At 40.0% G+C, this 24,345-nt stretch overlaps 1 protein-coding gene across 2 annotated transcripts; it reads right to left on the bottom strand.

Moving 5' to 3' along the window:
• Nucleotides 1-878: 878 nt before the first annotated feature.
• Nucleotides 879-23,161, bottom strand: HSPH1 (heat shock protein family H (Hsp110) member 1). Of its 2 annotated transcripts, XM_066989717.1 has the most exons (18): nucleotides 22,945-23,159; nucleotides 22,622-22,679; nucleotides 19,351-19,491; nucleotides 17,487-17,609; nucleotides 16,312-16,411; nucleotides 12,940-13,073; nucleotides 12,246-12,490; nucleotides 11,110-11,338; nucleotides 10,066-10,172; nucleotides 8,594-8,727; nucleotides 6,728-6,933; nucleotides 5,832-5,963; nucleotides 4,949-5,086; nucleotides 4,407-4,532; nucleotides 3,793-3,900; nucleotides 3,572-3,691; nucleotides 2,288-2,449; nucleotides 879-1,743 (listed from the first exon to the last, which is right to left on the bottom strand). In XM_066989717.1, exons 1-18 carry the CDS (start codon nucleotides 23,049-23,051, stop codon nucleotides 1,543-1,545), a joined length of 2,571 nt encoding a protein of 856 aa, XP_066845818.1. In that variant the 5' UTR covers nucleotides 23,052-23,159; the 3' UTR covers nucleotides 879-1,542. The 2 variants fall into 2 exon arrangements, with proteins under 2 accessions (XP_066845818.1, XP_066845819.1); XM_066989718.1 differs by lacking the exon at nucleotides 5,832-5,963 and having other exon boundaries at nucleotides 22,945-23,161.
• Nucleotides 23,162-24,345: the final 1,184 nt, after the last annotated feature.

Raw genomic sequence — 24,345 nt, 5'->3', positions numbered from 1 at the left:
TACTGATATTGCAATGTAAGTTCTAGTGTCTTTTATAGTGCCAGAGCAATACTTTCCATTTCAGCAAGTAATAAACTAGCAAGCAGTCATCTGTTAACCCTTGATGCTACCATTATACTGGTGTCAATGTACTCCACCTTCCACACTTCAAACAGGATTTCGAAATCTGATGAGTCTTCCGTAGCTTCTTCCAGCATCCAGTGTCACAGAATTACACATGCACTCTATGCTCCCATGCATCACTAGAGATAACACCTTTCAGAATACGCTTCCGAGAACAAAAATCCTTCCCTCCTGACTTCAGGTGCCTAACTCCATACCGTAGTTTGATGGCTCTCAGAACGCAGCTGATCTTTTTCAGCATCCTCTGCTACATGTACCTAAAAACTAAGCTCCAGCAGACAGAGTTTAGAGGAATTCTTAATTTTTAAAATTGCTACCAAGGTCTAACCAGAGCCATTTACTCAGAATGGGATGAAAGAATTTTAATTTTTCAGTTTGGTCTGCAACAAAATGCAGTAGAGCCTAGCTTAAGTATTTAGCCATTTTTAGCATCTTATTCCAAACTGCAGATCCTTGTCTCTAAGGTACAGGATTCTGTACATTTATGACAATGCTTTCAACTCACTGCACAACTCTTTCTTCTAAGACAATCATTTAGGTTGGAAATGACCTTCAAAGATCAAGTCCAACTGTCAAGCTGACCTGTTGAGTCCCGTGACTAAACTATGTCCCTTCTATCTTCTATGCTAAATGTTGAGTTTTTTTTTTTACTCTTGTGGAAGAACAGAACAGCCTTGTTTATCTGTCGCCAACAGTGGGACGGTCAATACTTACACCAGACGTACCAAAACCAGAAAAAAAATCAAGTCAGGAGATACCAGTAAAATGAACTTTATTTTAAAGCTCATTAAAAGGCTTCACAATAACACTAACAGAATTAGCATTTCCTTCATTTTATATACCCCACATGAAAAATGTATTGTTTAGCAAGAGACGAAACGTAAGCGTTTCTGCATGCTACTAACACATTTCACCATCTTATTGTCTGATAAATGCTTTGGACTGCAATAACCAAAAGCCTTAGAACAGAAGAATTTATTCTGGAAAGTCCTTATGAACGGGACAGACACTGGCTTTTTACTGACATACCCAATCAGATGTCCAGATGAAAGAAAACTACCTTGGCATCCACAAATGCCTACGAAGGTTTCGATTACAACCTTTTGAAGGAGCAGTATATTTCAGAGCAAGGGCTTCTTTTCATCTTTAGTGATGCAAATGGTTAAATACTGCACAGAAGCTTAGTATGAACTCACAATTCCACAGGAATCTGAAAGTTACCAAGGCAATTTTCCTTTTAGGATAGTCATGACCAACACTATTACTATTCTTTCCTCCCATAACACAACATATTCCAGACAAGTTAAGAAAAAATATAAATAGTTCCCAAAACAATGCATTCCCACCCCCCCCAATCACAGACGACAGCAAAAATATCTTCTGTCATGGGATGAAATAACTTGCTGCAAGTGCTGTGGTTTAGTCCAAGTCCATGCTAACAGTGCTTTGATCACTTGGATGACATTCGCCATTTTGTTGAGGCATTTCTGAATTTTTGTCATCTTCTCCCATGTCTTCAGTTTTATAATCGCTCCGTTCATTTAAGGGGTTTTCCTCCTTAGGAGAGTCAACTTTTGGTTTTGGTTGGGTCACAATAGGCTCACAGACATTGTTCAACTCCTGAAAAGAGTGAGGGGAAAAAAATACGGTCAAAATATGCATTAAGGACACATCAGCTTCACTAGTGTGAAGAATCCTGTGCCTAAAAGGCTATTTTAAACTTGCTTATTTTTTTCCCAAGTCCAAACTGACAAGCACATATTGTACCCTGAAATAAAGTAACAGATTTACTTTTCAAAGTTCTGGGCAAAGTTCTTCAGTTCACATTTTCAATGTCACATGTGATTGTTTTCTTTCTTGGTTTTGCCTTTTTTTAAAGAGAAGATTTTGTACCTTTCTATCATTCTGAAAAATCTGAGTTTTTAACGTGAATGAAAGACAAAATGTGAATAGCTCCACAAAATTATTAACGGTATAGCACAGTTCCTCTGCCTTCTTCTGAATCTCATTTTGTCCACGCTTCTAACCACCCTTTAAGAGTACTGGAGCAGTAAGGTAAAATAAGAAAGGAAGGGGTGGAGGGAAGAGGCAAGAATCAGTCTAGCTTTTTATGCTATCCTATCTTTAGTAACAGCCTCTAAACTTAGTTTCTTGTGGTACTTACTTGTAGCTTTGCCTTAATTTCACTTGACCGCACAGCTGGATCCTGATCTAAGCTCTTCTTCGCCTGTGCACTCACAGCATTGTTCATCCACTCTACCACTTCACTAACACACTTCTCTACTTTCATCATTTCCATTTCATCAATATGGATATATTTTTCATCCTGCACAAATACACATTTTGTATTAGTTAAAAATGTCAAGTTTAGTGGCATCAAGTTACAAGAATATCCCAGTTATTTACAGATTATCTTCATTGATTTTCAAAAAAATGAAGTCAGCAACAAGTTAGATATGTTACAAAAAGAGACAAGAAATACAGACAACCATAAAGTTTCCTTTGTCCAAGATTCAAATAGGAAAGTTAGTTCAGAGGGAATACAGATTTTTACAAAGAAGTTGCACAACAAAGTAACACAATATTAACGCTTTTTGCTAAGTACACCCTCCTCTCCCTCTTGAGGATCTTACACAGACCCCCAGCAGTTAAGAACATGCCATTCTGCTGTATGTAGAAGGGGTTACAATCAGAGTTGCTCAACTTTGAGCCCCAGAGACAGTCACACAATTAACTGATATCATGATTTCTCCTGACCTATTCCGCAGCATCACCTTTGACTTTGGCTGGGAATTCAAAAGATGGATTTGATATACTTAAGTGTACTATATTCAGTAATATTAATTTCAAGACTGTAAAACTACTGAATAATTTCACTTAATGCTAATTTTGTAGTTACAGCTGTGAACAGTTATTTGCTGCAAATCTCAATGTTACTTTGGGTGTTGTGGACTGCCCCATTAAAACCCGAGGACTAAATATTCAGAGGCAGGCATGCTTATCAAGAAAGTATCTCCAAATGGCAGTGGCAAAAGTAGTATGTACGTAAACATGCTAGGTGTTTTAGTTTCTCCTACGTAGCTTTTATATTAATGCTTCTCAGCACAGTGCCATACCCATTCTTGTTCCCAAAAGAACGTAAAGAAGAGCACAGCTCTAAAGTAGTCAAATTAGCCTTTAAAGGGTCAAGAATCAGAACACAGTCTAATCCCTCTTCCTCTTTTAAGGAATGTACTTTTTAGCCTGAAAACATCCAGAAGTATCAAGCAACTGAAAACGACACACTGTGCGAGGTTTTGTTGAGTACTAGGAAACACTTGTGGTGTTAAATTTGTGACCTACATAACCAGAGACTGCAGCTAATCTGAGAGAATTTGAAACCTCTGCCAGCTGGTGAGCCTCAATGAAACCCTATGTGGTAAAAGAAAGGTACTTCGAGGCCACATACCTTATTCCTGAATTCCCCAGCTATTGTGGCATAATACTGGAGCCTGTGTCCCAGTTCTTCTAACACCTTCGGTCGTTCTTCTGCTTCTTGATAGCGCATTTCAATTGGAGTACCTAATTTCTAGAAAAAGCAATTCCCATGCATTACGTATTTCATTAGCATTGTTTCCTGGGGTATTTTGGGAACTCTGCATTTTGCTTTGGGCATAGTAACAGACCTACCTTTAAATCCTCTAGTTTGTCTACGTACACCTGCTTAGCTTCATCCTCACCCTCTTCATACAGCCAGCCTTCTGTCTCTGTTAGGAGCGCAGAGAAGCCTTGAAGATCCTACGTATCAATATAAATCAACATGTCAAACACCAAAATACGCACCAATTGACTATGCTTGTAGTAACAGTACACTAAGTGTAAACATTAATTCTCGGCCTCCTGCATAAGTTAATTTCTTTTGTCTAATTAAGTCCTATAAACCACACCAGCTTTTGAACTGAGAAACACCTGCAACACAGCCAACATCTATAGCCACTTGCCTTGGACTTGGCCAACAATTGGGCTGTGGTTTTCATTCATGGTTTTCGCTGTGAATACAATGCAGCTTCCCTTTCTAGTCGAGGACTTTACTTGGAAGCAAAATAAGTTTTGTTGCAAAGGGAGTGAAGTTGTCAGGGATGTGCGCTATTTGCTAAGCCTGGCCTTAATTCTGGATCAGCCCCAGCCATTATTCAATGGAATTAGTATTTCCATGATAGGTGGATGAGAAAGCTTGACCAAGGACTACAGAATAGATATTTAGTGTCAGCATTTACAGAGAAGCTGCTTAAACTATAACCTACCTTTTCACAAACAAACTTCTCATATGGTCCAGACAATTTGTCCCTGAACTCATACACATATTCCTCCACCGCATTCTTTGCATCATTTCTTTCTTTTTCCAGCTTGTCTTGCATGATCATCTTTCCCTGTGTAATCACAAAAAATTTCATTAAAAAATACCTATATTCAAACAGATTTCTAACAAGCATGGCTGGTGTAAAACACCCAAATCTCCTTAGCTCACATTAACTTCTGGAATTCTCATAACTACCAAGTAGACTCACCTGAAGAAATGGAATGTCCTTTTCTAGGTTACAATAGCTTGAACCAATCTGTGATTTCATTCCATGCACCAGTGCTCTGATACTATTGTTATAAACAACACTCCGATATTTTGTTAACATTTCTCAGTTGTGTTAAAGTTGGACAGTGTTATTAGCTCACTGTAAATTAGCTGAATTTACACTCTAGGGTTACAGTAAAAGATCAGACACTGCCTTGAAGAGCAGACAAACGGTTAATAACTGCAACCATGAAAGCAGTCTAAGCCACACTAACTCACCTCTGTTTCAATATACATATTGAGAAGATCTTTTCCTAACTGCCAAACCAAGTTAGCTTCAATGGGCAGTTCCACATTCTTCACCTTTATCTTGGGTTTTTTAGCTTCTGGAGGCTGGTCACCTTTCTTCTCATTTGTCTGAGTTGGAGAGAAGAAAAATAAGATAATATTCCTGACTTCCTTCTGATGAATTAACACGATGATGATAGAAGCATTCATGGGGAAGAACATGCAGAGATTGTTTTCTTTGAAAATCTTCGAAAAGTACTTGCAAGGCACTTTCCCTTCAGGCAGCCCACCTCTCATCCTAGCCTGTTTCCAGTCTATTTCACAACAAGTACTGAACAACAGCAAGGACACTTCCCAGATCTATCATCTATTTGCAGGTTTTTCCAGAAGTACCCCTCTATAGCTTAGCATTTCACTAGTGGTGCTGACAGTGGCAAGATTTTAATCCAAAACATTTTTCATCTTACACAGATGAAAGGAAACTACTAGCAGTATCATGCAGGCACATGTTTCACATTGATTATCTCCCCTTTGGTTTATGAGTTCCTAATTCCAGCTTCTCTCAGCAGACCTAGTCAGTTGGCCTCTTGACAGCTGTTAAATTGAAGTGTCTGCACCTCAAACAAATTCGCTATAGAACACTGCATAAAGACAGGGAAGTGGTAGAGAGGGACTTCTTGCAGGATTTCTTTTACAAACTCTTTATGAAAAATCATCACAAGATATACAGATTATTTTTCATAATTAATAAAAGGTTTAGAAGTGAAAAAGGTTTTGAGTACCAAGTTCCTTACTTTTTTTCCTGGAACATTACAATTTTAAATGCCACCATTATACAGTATAACATTTTCAACAGAGTTAAAGGGTCACTCACTTTCTTGACATCTGGGATTTTGTTTTCTTCAGAGGGAGGTTCTGATGAAGGGGGAGACTGTGACGTTTGCTGACCATCAGTTTGTACCTGGGACTGTGTTCCAGCCTCACTGTTCTCTTGCTGGATATTTTTCTGAAATGAAAGCCCAGGCACAAAGGATGTAGAAGGCATGTGCACTTGAATTTAATCAAAGTTATAGGGCACCACTTCTGATGCACATACTATACCAAGTGCCCTACAAAACATTCTGTGCACACGCAGACACACACGCTTTAACTGATACAGACTAGGTATAAGATCAGAAGGACCTGGTGAAAATGCTACCTACTAGTGCCAGTCTGGCACTACAATACTTGCGTGTGTGCACTCTACCACTTTCTTTTTAAAAAAGTGGCTTTTAATTTATTGAGTCATAGCTTAAGGTTTTCCCCCCCTCAGAAAAATATTAAAACATCAAGTCCACCACATTATTCCCCACTGTTCCCCTTCCCTTCAATGCTGTACAAGATGGTCCGATTTTCCCTTTCACAAGAAGTTCCAAAACTTCACTAATACAGAGGATTATACACAAATCCTTTTGACACAGAGAACATGGATGACTAACAACCCAAACCAAGTCTTCCTATCTGGAACACTCTGATAACTATGTCAGCTGTAAGCAACCCACTTCCTGCCATTTGGCATTTTCCCTGAAAAGTGAATTTAAAATCCACATAATTTTCAAGATGGCAATAATTTTCTCCTTTTCTTATAAATACATTTTTTTCTAACAGCTATGCACATCTCAAAGTTAGCCTCATTTCGCATTCTTAGATGTTTTTCTCTTCCCAAGTATGTACCAGCAGAACACACTTTGATCAGTCAGGACATTCACACACAAGGAAGGGTCAACTCACATCATCTGAATTTTCAGGAGGCCTCTGGTCCTGGGTTTCCACTTCAGTCTCAACACCAACATCTTCACTATCTTCACTTTTAACTGGTTCTACCATGGATGCAGTGGACACACTGAAAATGCCGTGAGTATTGACACGGACTTTCACTTTGACTTTAGACTTCTCTCCATCTTTCTGGGCTGCCACATTCTGGATAACATACCTACCTAAAAATCAAAAGAATCAGAATTCACACAGTGGAACAAAATAGGCAACATTACAGAGCTAGAAAAATACTTCACTCTTTCACACAAGAGACTTTAAATATTTGACCACACCACTAATAACTGTGCTAATCACATGGTCCCCAAATGAAATGAGTACTATTAAACACAAAAAGAATATTATTGTTCTATCAGTTTTACCTTACAAATAAAAAGGCATAACATTTATTTTCATCACCCAGGGTAGGTTCCCCTGTCACTAGTTATAGAGAAATATAGAATACAGAAAGTAAAAGCTTACTCCCCTTGCTTGTGTTATCTGTGATGCTATAATGGGACGAACAAAAGCTATAAGGATTTAATCTAATGCCAATGTTGTGGTGTATCTTTTGTAGGTCAACAGAGCAACAGTATTTCTAGATTTCTAGAAGTATAATGAAAAATGAGTTTTTAGCTTTTCATCCATATAGGTCTGTCATCATCTTTTACTCTAGGGAAAGTGTGAAATTGTTTTGTAGCTCCTGCAACATTTGAAATTTTAAACTAGGAAACAGACAGCTAGGTTAACAATATACAAAAAGCAGGATCTGATACTCAAAAGAACACACTTGTTTTTCCTGCCTATTATATGTATATCACAAAAACAGTGACCTGGAGACGATGATGCTTTACTGATATCCTCACTGGCTGGATCCACATGCATCATTTCCTCATCAGCAGATCTGATCCTTATGCATATCAGCTTTTATCAGCTTACTTTACAGACCAAAAAAATGTAATCCCCTCTCTTGTAAATCCAATAATGCCGCAGTTGTGACCTGTCCTCTTTTGGTAGTCTCATCAGAGCTACTGACTCACCCATTAGGGCTACTAACTCTGTTCTGAGCAAAATTAATTGGTGAATAAGCTGAAACCAATCTGATTTTTCAAAATCCATGCTCAGTTGCCACACAGCAGTTAAACATCTCATTTGTTAAATCCATATAACTTGAAATCCCACTACTGGTCTTTACAGAAATAGCTAACATGAAACAAAGCCTGTCATTTCTGTGACTACGAAATATCGAACTAGCTTCTAAGACATGGTGTTTGAACTTTGTGACTCTCAGTGAACCAACCAGAGAATTTAGTTCAGTGTAGGGAAAATAACTGATTTTTCCCACTGGGAAAGTTATAGGTGACTTTGTAGTGCATTAGGTAGCAGGTGAAGTATTGGTAAATCAGACTGTTTCTGCCCTATGCATTCTCCCAACCACATCAAGATTTATGAAGTTTATCTTTAGCACTATGATTCTGGTGAAACTGTAAGTCTATTGTTAACAAACAGAACAGCTGTATTATGAAATACCTAACCAATTGATAGCTCAGGGGTAAATAAGACAGTAAGATCTTGCAATTCTCATTCTAGTCATGAGCATTCTGTTATAGTTCCCCTTTATTTCATCATAAGAAGGAAACAACTTTTGAAGCCAGGCAAAATCCAAATTTGTTTACCTATGGAACAGGACAGTCGATAACTGAGTTCTCAAGAGACCAAAACGTAAATATATACATCATACAGCTTTACCGCAACACAGCACAGCACACTGTTAAAGAGCTGATTTAACACCAGCATTGATATCAAACAATGTAAGACAGCAACAGTTCTAAGACAGTTACTCACCAATTTTTGTCTCTGGATACGGGACTCCATTAGGATCAGAATAAAATGCTTCTAACTCAAATGGACCTTTCCTGTAGAAGGTAAGAACTTTGGAGAAAGGCGCTGCATGATTTCTGCTGAACACTTCATGAACCCTATGATTAGGAGGAAAAAAATCACTTTTAGCACAAACTTTGAGCTGAAAGACTTAGATTTAGCATCAGAACTCTTCACAGAAACACCACTATGCTTTGACACATTTACCCTTCTGAACAACTCCAAGAAAGATACTTAAACACCATACTGCAAGGAAAAAAAAATATCGTTGTGTATCGTAATCAGAAAGTATCCTGTTCTAATTTTGAGACTCAGAATTAAGGTTGGATGTAGGTGGCAGTTTAGCAACGGACCATCAGCAGACCTCCAAAATTTGTTTCTCCCAAAGACATTCTGAGTTTGGAATAGCATAATTTAAATCATAATTTGCACTGTTCCTCACTTAAGTCTCAAAAGGCTAATTATAGTCCCATTAATTCCTTTCTCACTTACCTTCTATGGCTCATTTGAGAACACTGACACCAGATTATTATTCATTCCCTGATATGACAGAAAGACAACCAGCTTTATTTTATATTCTTCTTCTAGATTCTGTCTGCCATTATGCCTGCCTGATTCTGTTTTCCAACCAATTTTTATCTCCGAACTATCAAACGAGATCATCTAACAACCTAAGTGTGAGAAAATAAGAGCTCCACCTAGAATATAGATCTAGAGTTTGCTCTCAGAAGCCTGTGACAGAAGAAATGTTAGATACTGTGTCTCCACAGGAAGGAATACAAAAGAAAGCTGAGTTGCAAAGAACTTGGAGGGAAAAAAAGGCAAAAGAGTATCAACAGCTGCTCTAGCACTTAAAGCTCCCCAAAAGTTAATCTCAGAACTTTCAACATCTTAGACAGCAAGAACTATTTCCCACAGGCATGGCACAGTTAATAACATAGGTCAGAGTTTCAGACACAGCAATTGCAAGAAATTTGTCTTATGAAAAATTTTGCTTCTGTTTCCAGCCAAATAGTAGCCATGTAAGTTCACAATGTTCACATAGTGCATAATGTTACTACAGAAACTAGAATCTTGATGGGTGTTAGAAACACCTTGGATAAAAAAGCCATAAAGAAAAATGGTCTCAGTATACAACAGCTTTTGTAGTTCATTTTATATTTCAAAACATAACAAACAGATACAGGTAACACGAGTATATTGCTTGTCAGTTCATTCAAGTTTTTTTTTAGATCTTTAACATATGAGGATAGTCATGGCTAAAACTTTAATTTGTGCCTTTACAACAGAATCTCCACCATGAACCATCTGCGGTATATGACATACAAGGCTTTCTGCACCAGAATGCCAAGAACCTTGTTTAAATGCAAACAAGAAAACTATCCTTCAACAGTGAAGGCTAAAAGTTTCACAGAAATGTAGTTTGAGCTACCTACCCTTCAGTGTCCTCTGCTTCTGTGTTCCACAACAGAGATATTGGGAATGGTGTAGCATCTGTCACAGAGAATTCTCTCACTTTAAAAGCTGGAGAAAGAATTGCACACTAAAAGAAAGAGATGCATTACATTACAGTTGGTTAACTGCTCTAGCTCCTGCCCCCAACCTTTTAACATATTTAAACAAGAGAAAGAACTGTGGTGACTTCACTAAAACAGAGCTAGGTGAGTTGCTCAATTTCAATGAAGTCTGATCAGAGAACAGAGATATACAGGTATGTTCATATTTTTGAGTTAGCAACACTTTCAACCTTGTTCTTACTGCAGCTTGTGAAAAGGGAAGCAGTCTAAAGGAACGGCAGGACTGTAAAGAACAGAAGTGCTGCATTACTTAGGTCTAAGATTTAAAAAAAATAAAGAATAACAGGTGTGTATTTTACAGGTTCTACTTCTCTCCCCACAGACAATGATTACTAGTGATAGAAAGCAATTAGTGAGATGGGGTAAAGAAACAAGTCAGAAAAAGAAGTGAAATAAGAGAACAGGTAAAGCAGGAAAGGAAGAAGACAATGAGTGATTTGCCTGTAAAACATAGTTCATTGATTAGAATCTATAAATAATTTGGAGGTGACAGGGAAAATAGAATAAAAGTCAGTTTGGCATTGATGGGAAGCTTGATACCAGAAAATGCAGAGCTGCAACATTTTACGTTCTACGTAGATAAATCTTGTACACTTTATTGATAAAAACACCTCTCGGCTTGACAGTGACTCTTAAATTCCACTCATTAAAGAAGATTCCTAGGCCCATTCATCTGAAGAGAAGAGCGGGCTACTTACAGAATACATCCAACATCAGTACTTTAAATAAAGTGTTGCACCACAGAAGAGTACTCTGAATTCTTTAACAGCATAATCCCATTAAAAGACTCAGTGAGCAATGTATGCACACTTAGCCGTTTCTCACAAGTGCTTGGCCACCTCTCCAGACAGCACTCTCAGGAAATTCAGCTTTTCAGTTTCTCACATGCTGCCGGTACCATACCTGCAGAGCACAGCCTCTAGCTATGGCTTCATCTGCATTCAGCGTTGTACTGACATCTTTGCCAAAGAATTTAGCAATCCTCTCTTTGACAGCAGGAATGCGCGTTGCTCCTCCCACAATCTCTACAGCAGTCACATCTTCCACTTTGAGCTGTGTTTGTTCCATTAATGAAAGCAGAGGCATCTCTATCCTCTGCAGCAGGTCAGCACACAATTCTTCAAACTGAGACCTAAGGAAAGAAATGTCAACCACACCATGCCTGTCCCCTCCCCTTAAGATTTTCTGGTATTTGTTTCTAAACTGATTCTGATTTCTGATCAGGTTTATTAACTACACTGCAAAAAGACTTGAAAAGCCAAGCCCCCGTGAGCAGGCTGAAGTGACAGCCAGCAACAAGGCAGTACATGAACAGCTGCCTACAGATTTTCCTATGCTGCTATCAATGTAGCTAATGCAGTAAGATGAAGGTATTGTTTGGGCAGGCACTGTATGTTTGCCTCTAAGCAGAGGTTACAGATAAGAATACAGAAAACACTCATACTTCCTTTACAAAGAAAATCTGTTTCCTAAATACTGGAGAAAAAATACTCACTTGACAGCAGTTAGAAGACTAGCAGTGCAGTGACTACAAATGAAGTTGTGCCTGTGAGTGCACGCAGGAGAGATGCACAGGGAAAGACTATTTACACTCTGGGCATAATCGAGTCACCCCCAGAAGTACCATTCCTGTCCTCCATTTCTCTCCCAATATCCACAGTTCAGTAAGAGCAGATAAAAAGGAGAGCTTGAATTGTTCCTATCTTAAGAGCAGTATGGGATTTAGGTTACCTAAAATATACTGCAGACCTAAACACGTAGCCAACCCCCCCGCCCTGGTTTGCATGCACCAACCCATGGTTTTAAAAGTGTGCCATTTCACAGAAAGAACAAGCTTCTTACGCACTTATTACACTGAAAACACAGGCTGAAATGTAGCGCTCACCTATCAGAGCTTAGTTTTTCTAACACTTAAACTCCACAACTATTCAACACTTGCCCTTTATTTTACCACAGCAAGCTTCTTTCAGATATGGGAACAAACACTCAAGAAATGCAGCCACCAAAGCAACAACCTAACCATGTCCAATAGAGCTCACCTGTTCATTTTTCCAGATACATCTGTATCATTCATGAAGCACTCAATGTTTAGGGGAATGTCTGTGCTATTAGAACTCATCAGTTTCTTCAGCTTCTCACACTCCTGATACAGACGAAGAAGAGCTCGAACTTTTGATTTTGGATCCAGTTTGTACTTTGCTTTTATTTCTGCACAAAAGTAATCTACCAACTTTGCATCAAAGTTCCTTCCACCTAGGAAAGGGTCAAATGCTGTGCCAAGTACCTGGTTTGAAAGAACACAATTATTTAGTCTAACACTCAACAGAAATCAAATAGAACAGCAGTCTTCCAATACCAACAAGCATTTGTTCCCAAAAAAAGTGAGGGGCAAGTCAGCCTGTGCTCAGGCTTAAGTATTTATATCAACCACATCTGTAAAAATTGCTTTTCAACTTTACAGGGGAAGTAAACCTTAGTAGGTGACAACTGTAAGTATTTACAATTTTAATCCATCCACTTAGTTTAAGTGGTAGCAGTTACACTGTGTATCTCACAGTGGTATATTACAGAGCAATTTGCAGCCTCCATTTAAAGTCATCCTAATGAAGAATACTGACAAAATCTTCTCTTTGCACCTTACATGCCTAAATTACTTCAGAGTTTTTTTAAAAACAGGTTTATACAGCTGATTCTAATGTCTCGAAGCCTTTTATCTTCATTTAATCTTACTACCTTTAGTTTACTCTTGTTGAATGCACAGGCTGATACTTGAAATGCAGAATGTCCCATATCAACAAACACAACTATTCGTGGCTTCTCTTCAGGTGCTGGAAGGTCTTGTTTATAAATTCCATAATTCAAAGCCACTGCAAAAACAACATCAGATATATCAGTGTAACCTCTGGTTGGTCTCCAATTGTATGCCATCACATCCCTGTGAACATTAAGCTACAGAATAAAGAACAACCAGAAAAAAAAAGATTCACCTATGCAAGGTCTTTCCTACATGAAAGCTTTATTCCATTAACATGGATGTTGTAGGACCCGAGAAGCAAATCCTTCCTCAGTCATGTGCATGCTCTATCCCTAAATGTTTAAGCATGCAAAACTAAGAATCAATAACCCTGTTTGAAGGGTTAATCTTCGATCTGTTTACTAACAGCTCAGTTTTTAGTGTCTCACAGTAATCAAAGATGCAGAGCGTTGTAAGAAAAACCTAGTTTTGAGTTTAAAAAATATCTCACAGGCATGAAGGCTATGTCTGAGAATGCTATGAATGGTCAGGAGAGGCTGCAAAAGGGAATATTCTCAGTCTATGCATCGTATCAGACAGAGGATTTGTGAAGTACTGCAAAAGTGTGGAACAGAAGCCAGTTTGGCATGTAAACGCAGGGTGATACAAAGGACAGAACAGTAACAGTTTTGCCACAGCATTTTGGATATATAGCAATGTCACAGCAAGGTAGGAGGCTGATGCAGTAATTAAAGAAAAACAAAGGCCTAGAGAGTTTCACCTACACAGTTATGTAGGAAAGGCTCAGATTTTGGCATATATAAGTGCACATTCTCTCATTTTCTAGGATGAAGAAACCCAAACTGAAGATAATAGGCCAGGCTCCCAGCCAGATTATCAGGCAAGAGAATTAGAACATTAGCAAAGGTGGTAATGAAGGCAGAGAACACATGCTCTGAAGAACAATGTTTTATTATCACATTGACACCTTCTGACACCTTCTCACATAAGAGGAAGGGACACTGGCTCACTGGCTTCCTTAGTCTGGAGCTACAGATTTTGATGTGACTATCTGGAACAAGTTCAGCCTCATTTCCCATCAATCAGTGGCTTGAGACTTAGGGATTCTGGTGTCTAGTAAAGTTCCCCTGCACTTGGTACACTCATTCTCATCTATGTGGATTCTTTGGCAGTCTATAAATCCTAGCCCCCCCCCCACATCAATCCCTCCCACAGCCAGTCATGAACAGGTGTTTAACTAAAACCAAACTATACTGCATGGAATACATCCAAGTGATATATCCTTGAGATCTAGATTTGATTGAAATGTGAATGAACAGACCAACACGCGTTTGTGTTCAGCATGCTCAAAAAATACATTACCCTTGTTCCCAAGTCAAGTTTTATGAAAAATATGTCACAGCAGAATTTGTCTCATTAGAAAAAAACACACAACTATTTTTATTTTCTGCTCTACTATAATCAAGTACCCCTTCCCACAGATACTATAAAAAGATTGTAACACTTAAAATTAGAAAAAGTTGGACAGTACTCAGTAGCCCTACAAGGTAAGGAAAACAAAATGAGAAATGCTGTATTACACAATAAAGGAAAGCTTCTGGTTCTACTACGGAGATGAAAGATCTAAATTTTTGTGATTTGTTCATTCCAATACCAAAGCTTCTGAAGATCCTTACTAAAAAGTATACCTGATGTGGGCTCCACACTTGCCCAGCTCAAGAATTCACGTTACCACATTTTCTAGAGCACTCTTTGCTATATAAACAAAGAATTAAGCTAAAACTAGATGATGGGAACACGTATATATGGCTTCTGTAATGATACTGTCAGATTCGCTCTTCATTAGGTGAAAATACCTAGCATTCAACATAAACATCATACTGACCAAGCACGTATGTTTATTAGGAATCTTATGCTTTGCCAGATATCCAGCTGAAAATTATTATAGAAAAACTTTTAAGATACCACTCCATCAATGTACATTAAGTTACTTAAACCCTTAAAATTATCTTCCTTAGGGGAAGAGCAACTGACATCTACCCAGACCTGTGCAAAGCATTTGACACTGTCCCCCCCATGATATCCTTGTCTCTAAATTGGAGACATGAATTTGATGGGTGGACCACACAGCAAGTAAGGAATTGGCTGGATGGTTGCATTCAAAGAGTTGTGGTCAATGGCTCAATGTTCAGGTGAAGACCAGTGACAAGTGGTGTTCCTCCGGGGGTCAGTATTGGCACCAACACCGTTTAACATCTTTGTCAGTGACATGGGCAGTGGGATCTAGGGCACCCTCAGCAAGTTTGTTGATGACACCAAGCTGCGTGGTGTGATCAACATGCTGGAGGGAAGGGATGTCATCCAGAGGGACTCTGACAGACCCAAGAGGCAGGCCCTGTGCAAAACTCATGAAGTTCAACAAGGCCAGGTGCCAAGGTCCTGCATTTGGGCCAGGGCAATCCCAAGCAAAAATACAGGCTACAGGGAGAACGGATTGAGAGCAGCCCTGAGGAGAAGGACCTGGGGATGCCGGTTGTAGAAAAGCTCAACATGAGCTGGCAACATGCGCCTGCAGCCCAGAAAGCCACCTGTATCCTGAGCTGCATCAAAAGCAGCATGGCCAGCAGGGTGAGGGAAGTGATTCTTCCCCTCTGCTCTTCTGAGGCCCCACCTGGAGCCCCGCGTTCAGCTCTGAGGTCCCCAGCACAAGAAGGACATGGACCTGCTAGAGCAAGTCCAGAGGAAGGCCATGAAAATAACCAAAGGGCTAGAGGAAACAAGTGCTAATCATTACAACATTTAAAAACATGGAACAGTGCTCTGTCCACAAACACAAACAGGAAATGCAGGAAAACTTAGGATAAGAACACTTGTTTTAAGAAAAGACCAGACAAGCTCTTGGTTGTGCCAGTGTGTTTGTAGAGTCCTGAACACATTAGCAAGAGGAAATCAATTGCTATTTTTTTTGTTTTAAAACCACAGTTATACTGACAAATACTTTGGAAGTTAATGTTAATAATTTATTTTAAGAGTGCCTAGAACCCACAACTGTGCACCGTAAGTTTTCCTCCAGGAAATGTGGACACTAAACAGACAAGTAGTAGTCCAAGCACATGGGGCAACTCTGGAGTACATACTCAGGGACATTACCACCACTAAAGCTTCATCTCTTCTACCCCTTCACATAAGACATTAAGATGGAAGACGCAAAATAAAGAGAAGAGAAACAAGTGTTTAGAGTGCTTGTGTTTCATGTCTGATTTTAAAGCCAGTGCTGTTTCCTAGAGTAACTAAAATGCACCTGCTACCATACACACAATTTGAAGGACCTGCTATTTTACCATACTTACCAGCTGTCATGTCATTCATTAACCTAAGACAGTTTAATCCAACAATCTGAGCTGCATCCAGAACAGACCTCCTTTCAGCATCTGTGAAAAATGATGGAACCTGAAGAAAGCAGGTGAGAAAGAAGTTAGTAATACCAGAACATGAGACACTGTTTATTTGAAAGCATTCATAAAAATTGTATCCATTCCTCATTCTTAAGAATGAGGCTCACTGCAAATTTTTAACATGTAACTAGTTTGCTGAATTAAGACTTCAAGCATTCTACTCAGTCAAGCTGAGATGAAATTAAATAAGCATCCACTATTTTACATGAGTATATATTAGCAAGAAGTAATTGAATTGTTTGTATACAAATACTAGGGACCTTAAATACTAGTGCAAAATATAAAAAGGTGTTATGGAGAGAGACAGAATAATCTATCAGAATTAGCAGATGAATTGCTGTCCAAGAAAGCAGAAAAATGCAGTACAGCATTACAGATGAGAGATGTCAAAAAGTGGTCACAAATAAAGAGAATCTGCTTTGGCCAAAACGACTTTGGACAAGTGGTAAGATTCTGAAGGAATACATTGAAAATTTACTACAGATCTCTTGCATCCACTTTGGACAGTGACCTGTGATGTCCTCAGAGACTGAAACTGTATCAGAGGACATTAACTCCTCAAATATCAAGTAGGCAAACTCTTCTCAACAGACTCAAATACTTGTAGATGCAACTGGAGACAGACTTGTTCAGTCAGTGAACACAGAAGCAGATGGCATTTTATACTTCAGAATGGACTGTTCTTGGTCTGAGATAGTTTTCTTGTACAGTCATAAATTGAAAAAAATGAAGTTAATTAATTTCAGCTGCCAGAGGGTTAACTTTGGTAAACAAAGGTATCTTTACTGAGTGTGTTTAGTCATAGAATGAAGTTGCAGAAGGGTAAACACCTGGATCAGGGGCATTCTTTGTCCCAAAATTCACACATTCCCAAAGGAATGAGTTCAGGGACTGGAACATGGAAGTAGCCCTGGGACTTCTTTAAGTCAGAAGCTCTAAAGCTAGTTAGGATTAATCCCTTTGTAAGTGCTTATCTCAAGTTCTTTTTCAGTATACACTAACAGAAACAAAATGTCCTCAATAGTTGAAGTTAAAAAGACATAATGTTCCTGTGCACTACAATTACTTACAGAAATAACACAGTCTGTTACTGGCTTTTTCAGGTTACTCTCTGCAGTCTCCTTTAATTTAGTCAACAACATAGCTGAAATCTGCTCCACACTGAAGATATGCTCCTCATCCATGTACATGACCTGAAAAGAAGAAATAGGGAAAGTAATACCATAGTTTCAATAGGAAGAAAAATTATTTTTGCTAGACTGACTAATAATTTTAACCTTGACATGCTTAATTAGTTCATTATAGAACTGCAATTTACAATTTGATTTACCATTTAAGTGTCTACAGAAGCAGTAATTTCATTTTCAGATTTAAAACACTGAAAACAGTACCAATACTATAGATGAAGGAAATGACTAGGAGTTTATAATGATTTTAGAATTGATTGAGTCTAGAACATGAATAAGGCTAGGTCATGTATTATGCCAAACACAGTAAAGTTATTAATTTTGTAACTGCTGCCAACTACAGAAAAGTCCCAAACTACCTGCTCTTTCCTCTTAACACTTTTGTATGTCTGCTCAAGACTTGAGGAGCCTCTAAAAGAAGAGCTACACAACAGTTCACGTAAACCAACTAAAAACTTAAGATGAAGCTCAGCAAAAAGTTTAATTTATTGGTAAGGGAACAGTACAAAAGTATTCCTGAATCAGTCTTCTGGGTAATTATGCCAATGATCAAGCGAGGGAACATTACAATTGATTCTTGAAAGCAGCGCTTGCCTTTCATCCACAGCATTCCAATGGGGAAAAAATAAAGCATTTCACTTTCAGCAGAAAAACGTCCCAGCCTTACCAAGTATGACATACTGAATCAATTCTTAAAACTTGTTTTGCACAGTTAGAATGAAAAAATTGCAAAAAACCTACTGATTTGTTCTGCAAAGACTGAGGAAAAAAGAAAAGATACCAAGTAGCACTGTTCTTTTACTACACTATGCCTTCACTTACATAAAAGACTCCTACATGCACTTTAATTAAAGGAAAACATTAATTTCTGTCTGCAATGCATGTTAACATCACAAGTCACAATCAGTATAAGAAAAGGTACCTCCTCTTTTTGAAAAGCTCAACTATCCTTCCAGACAGTTTTTTTTTTTTTAAAAGCATAATCTCTTATGCAATCTGTTCATTACCAAGGCTGGATCTGTGCTGAAGTTTTGAGGCATTAGTTCAAGGTATGGAGAAAAAGAGCAAATAAAATGCACAGCCTTAAATAAGCTCTGGTCTTCATTAGTGAAGCAGCATTACACGTGAAGTTACAAGACTTTATCAGTATTTTTGTACACTTCTGTAAATGAATCCAGTGTTGATGGCACCTATCCTAGGAAAAGCTGACATACTAGCAGTGAACTCCTTGTAGCATAAGCAAGGCTCAGACCCAGACTGAGTTGTACAAGCTGGTCAGTTACAATTCATGTAACTTACAGGATACCAGATAGTCCTCTAAAGGCAATCACTCATAACAATTCTAAATCAAGTTTCACACTACTTTATAAGGCATATGTAACCATGTAATTAGACTAACAGTGCATTCACACAGGAGTGACAGAAAGGTTAATACTTCAAAGTAAAGCCATGCAACCTCGTAATTATCTTAGCAGTTCCTCCGCTGTAATGTTTGAGCTGGATGTACGATTTGCCGACAGGGAAGCTTGTATTTCAGCAATTACTTGCAAATGAACCTTAATTTGATACTTAACATGCACTACTTAAAGATGAAACTGGCTATTCATACAAGAGCTCCTCTTCAAGAGAAAGGTTAAAGAAAACCTTTAGGGTAATGAAAGGAAGCTTGTGTTTTGCTGACTAGGTGTTGAAATGTAAACTTTTCCATGTAGATATAAAACCAAGAAGAGCTATACCGCAAGCATACCTTTACTCCGACTCCACCATTCTTCATAGGAACTAAATCATAACTCAACTTTTCTTTTTCCTTTTGAACAAAAGGATCATTAAATGCACGGCCATGGAACCTCTTGAAGTTAGATACCGTGTTGTGGGCATGAGTGATTTGCTGCAAGGAAACACAGGACATTTAGAAATCTATTCTTCATCAACCTGCAACATTCAGTGCTGCTCTATGTACCCCCCAGCATCAGCCATGTTTTAAGAAAACTTTTGCTTACCACATCAGTTTCTATAGCACCTGTAATTACTATCTGGTACTTCATACTAGCTCATTACTACAAAAAAATGACTCAGAGGGCTACACAGTTAAAGACCATCATATATTATATACTATAAGTATTATAGAAGTATCCCTAAGACCTCAAAGCAATCAGGTGAGCAATAGCACAGTTTTTATAGCGCCTATTCTTTAGTCATCTACTTTAGAAGCAGTTAAAGCAAATGAAGAGAGGAGCCAGTTTCCCAAGTATTTGCCATGTCTGTCAACTGGTACTCCAATGCCAGCCACCTCACCTCCAGCTATTCAGTCGAATCGCCACTACATTAAGCACACAACTGTTTGTTCCATTATTAGCTTCAAGCCGATCTCCTCATTCATTTTGATACTTTTTTTTCCTTCAGCTGTTCTTAAACCAGGTGAGCTCCCTGTTCACATTCACCTAGCAGTTCCTTAAATTCTTGCACCAGACCATAAAAGGACACAGTTCATAGACACAGTGAGAAGCATGAGACACTATTTTGGTACCAATGTCAGTTTAAAGTACACACTGAACTACAGCGTGAGCTGCCCACAGAACCAACTGACCAAGAGAAGCATTCTTTATCAGGAATACAGTGCAGAACTGAAAGTATACAGCTAGACTGTCCTAAAAGAGATACAGCACGTATCTCAAAGTGGAATGAATCCTGTTCTTTTGGAGAGAAACTAAAAGCGTGTTCTTCTCTAGAATAGCCTTAGGCAGGCACCAACAGACTGCGTGAGTCAAATGACGAACATTCTGAGGAAGACTTCTAGCTTTCACTACCCTCAAAGAGAAGTATTATTTTCCTATTGCATAAAAAATATCCATCATGGAATTAAAGAACTCAAGCTACATCTTACATTAGAAAGCTATAAAACTATGACAGTTCTCCAACAGAACAGCTCTGACACAGAATCCAGCTGTATCTGTATTATTAAAGACAAACCTTCAAAAAGCTGTGGGTGGGGTGAAAGATGTCACACCCAAATTTCCTACTGCAAGTTGTCGTCCCTGGCTTATTCTAGTCACCCAACAGTACTCAACAGTTATTAGGAAGAACACTAGTTAGTACAGGCTGAAATCATGCCAGGAACTATTCCAACACTGTAATGCAATAGAATTATTTAAGTTCCTGTGTCCAAGACCATTTCCTGGCATGGCTTCATTTATTTGTATAGCCATAACTCCAGCGTACTTGAATGCTACGTAATCCATAGCTGTATTGTTGAAGAACATGGAAGCAAAAATAATTTTTATGTAGTGGGCAGAGCAGCACAAACACTCTGATGGCTTTTACAGCCTAATTTAGAATTACGCTCACAGCCTTTTCCAAGAGAACAATCTTAAGATATTTTTAGAGTAATTGTATGCCATTAGATCTGTAGCATGTTTCAATATCTCCCTGCTTAGTCACAATTAAGAAAGAGAATTATGGCCTGTTAACTAAGATACTGCTCTCATCTGCAGTGCTATCTGACTTATTTAAGAGGAAACCAGTTCTCAGAAAATACATTCCAACAGCAGCTCCTGAAGTGTTAAAGCGATCACCTCTGAGCATTATAAGCTCTCATATAGTCACATTGTTGAAGTCATTAGTCAAGAACTTTTTTCATTTTTAAAACACGAAACAACAAAATGAAAGGGACCATCTTACTCCTCAATTTAAGAAGGTAATATACTCTAAGACATAGAAAATGTAACTCAGTTGCTCATGTGAAGAAAACTCCCACATTTACAAAAGAAACAATATACCTGACAGACTGAACACTTACAGCAAGAAAAACAGATGCTCACCAAGCACATAGACAACACATTAATATACACTAAAGGTTAGTCTGAAGTCAACTGAACTCACAGGCATTCATCACTGGGAGTGCATTCCTTTAAATGCAGTTTTAGAGACAGAATCTACTTCGCTTTCAGCTTACTTCAAGTCTTCAGCTGCACTTAACAGAACACTGAAACACTCTCAAGAGCATCTACATAAGATATATATCACTTGCTGTTTTGAATAACAACTCATTTTTGCACGCAGATTGTTAGCTCCTGATCTGAATCAGTGGAATCACAGTCAAATAAGCAAAAGCAATGCTAAAATCAAGTTTCTCTGAAGAAAAAACACATACTTATATATTCACTGTATTACTCCAAACATTAACCTGTAACTAAAAGGGCATACATACATGTGAACATGTAAGCCATTCACATTTCAGTGGCCATTCAAAATAAAGAAGTTATTACAGGGGAAAAAAAGTCTCCTTTTGTTCTCTCTCCATGGAAACCCACTGCAGTCCTTCTACTACAGCAGAGATCTGCACAGGCCAGCAGAGGCTGCAAGCTTGGTCTCTACCAGCAGTAGTTACGCAACAAGCCTCCAATACGGGGCTTGAGAATACCTGAGAATTTATTTAACCACTACATTTAGTTATTAGGAGTTGTGAGAGAATTCGCCTCTCCCTTTAACATGAAAATATTATTTTAATGAAGAAAACGTTTGGTATTTCTTCAAATCCTATTCAGAGCAGCTTAACCAATTAAACCTAATGATTTATACTTTCAAAAAACCACACAGGCATTTACCTTCTAGTGAAAGGAAAGGTAGTAAGGAACCTTAATTACTTTAGGAATCTTAGGCAACACTTTCTTGTTCCATATAATTTTAAGCAGCTCTACGCAGCAATTCAAAGGTTTTACTTTAAATGCAAGGAAAAGGGTACATACAGGCATTTAGAACAAAAACATGATGCCTAAGCTGTCAGAAAAATAGCGCGTTCAGTTGGCAAATATTACTAGTAATGAAAGAGAAGACAGGGAAGTTCTAGCAAAGCCACCCTGCATTTCTCTGAAGGAAGCACGGCACATAGCACAGGATTTGACAATGGAAATTAAGTTACTTGATCTGAACTACAGGGCAGGGACTCTTCTTACACCCAGCAGTACTTGAGCAGCTTGCCGCGGCTGTTTTATAGTTACAAGTGCCTGGAAAGGACCTACCTGGTTTTTAGCCGAGACGCCGATAGCTCTGTTTTTGGACCCGAAGGAAACCACGGAGCTGCAAAGGACAAGAGGCTGCTTAACTCGGCACCCGGACCCGCTGGGATAGCTTTCAACTTAAACTACCAGGCTTTCGGTGAGGATTTATGAAACCAGGGGAGAGAAGGCGAGGGAATCTGCCCCGCTCGCAGCGCAGCCCGCCCGGGGGCACCCCCGGGAAGCTTCCAGCACCTTCCAGCCGTGAGGGGGACCCTTCCAGCCGTGAGGGGGGCCCCGCGCTGCGCCCCCTCCCGCTCCCACCCCCCTCCCCCCCCCGTACTCACGGCGTGCAGCGGTCGCTGAACTCGTTGGCCACCGTCTCGATGCCGCCGGCCCGCGCCACGGCGATGTAGCAGCTCTGGAAGCCCAGGTCGAAGCCCACCACGGCCATGGCCGAGCCGCGGTGCCGGCGCTGCGCGGGCGCGGAGGGAGGGGGGCGGGCGGGCGGCGGCGCCGCTTTAAATACGACAACGGGGCGAAGTTTCCAGAAGCTGCGGCGGCCGCTCGCCGGCTCCACGTGCGGCTTCCGCTTCCGCCTTCGGCCGCCTTCTCGAACGATGCCCGCCAATCAGCGCCGCCGGGGGAGCCGTGACGTCACGTGTTGCCATGGAGACCGCGGACGCCGCCGGCTCTGAGGGGAGGGGGCGGGGTCAGGCGGGAAGGGGAGGGGTTTGGGGGGGAGAGGATGCGGGGCGGGAAGCGCGCGCGGGGCGGGCCGTTAACGGCCGGCCCGAGGGGGGAGGGGTGAGCAGCTCTGCCCTCTCCCTCTCAGAAGGGGCTGCGTTAACCGGCAGGGTTAAATAAAGTAGGGCTAGAGACCGCTGGCTCTCTTTTAAGAGGACTTTGCCTCACTGTGTGTCCAGTGCTACAACCCACTGCTGTGTAAATGTCCCACGTATGCGCGTTCAGGACCCCATCCCCTGCCAGAAGCAGGTCCCAGCCGACAGTGTTCCATGCGGAAGCACGCTGGGCACAGGGATTTCGTTTCTGTTGTCAGGGGTACATCCCTCATCTGCTGCCTTCTGGTCCTGCCTGATCCGAAGGGCAGGGAGAGAGGGTTGCATTTCATGGCCCTGTGTGTCTCTGTGTGGAATCATAGAATCATTAGGGTTGGACAAGACCTCCAAGATCATCTGGTCCAACCATCCCCCTACCACCAATGTCACCCACTAAACCATGTCCCCAAGCACCACGTCCAACCTTTCCTTGAACACCCCCAGGGACGGTGACTCCACCACCTCCCTGGGCAACCCGTCCCAGTGCCTGACTGCTCTTTCTGAGAAGAAATGTCTCCTCATTTCCAACCTGAACCTCCCCTGGCACAACTTGAGGCCATTCCCTCTAATCCTATCACTAGTTATCTATGAGAAGAGGTCAACCCCCAGCTCCCCACAACTTCCTTTCAAGTAGTTGTAAAAACACCAGTATTTTGCCCCTACTCCTTTTCTAGACACTATGCTGTACAAACCTACCTCTAAAGCTTCACTTCACAACAGATTAACATTCAGTTCTCTGTCAGATCTTCACCCTTGAGTATATATGGGAAGGAATTGGCACCCTAAAATAATGCTTGCTTATTTTAGAGGAGGCAGATAGCTGAAAATCCACTGAGACTGTTCTGTGGCTGTAGCTGAGGATGTAATTTATAACTTAAATAGCCAAACATTAAGGCCTGTGTGCCTGTT

This window comes from Anser cygnoides, chromosome 1 (genome assembly GCF_040182565.1).
Source record: "Anser cygnoides isolate HZ-2024a breed goose chromosome 1, Taihu_goose_T2T_genome, whole genome shotgun sequence".
In the NCBI taxonomy this organism is placed as follows: Eukaryota; Metazoa; Chordata; class Aves; order Anseriformes; family Anatidae; genus Anser; species Anser cygnoides.
Note: the sequence above shows the minus strand (reverse complement) of the source record. Positions and strands in the feature narration are given on the sequence as shown.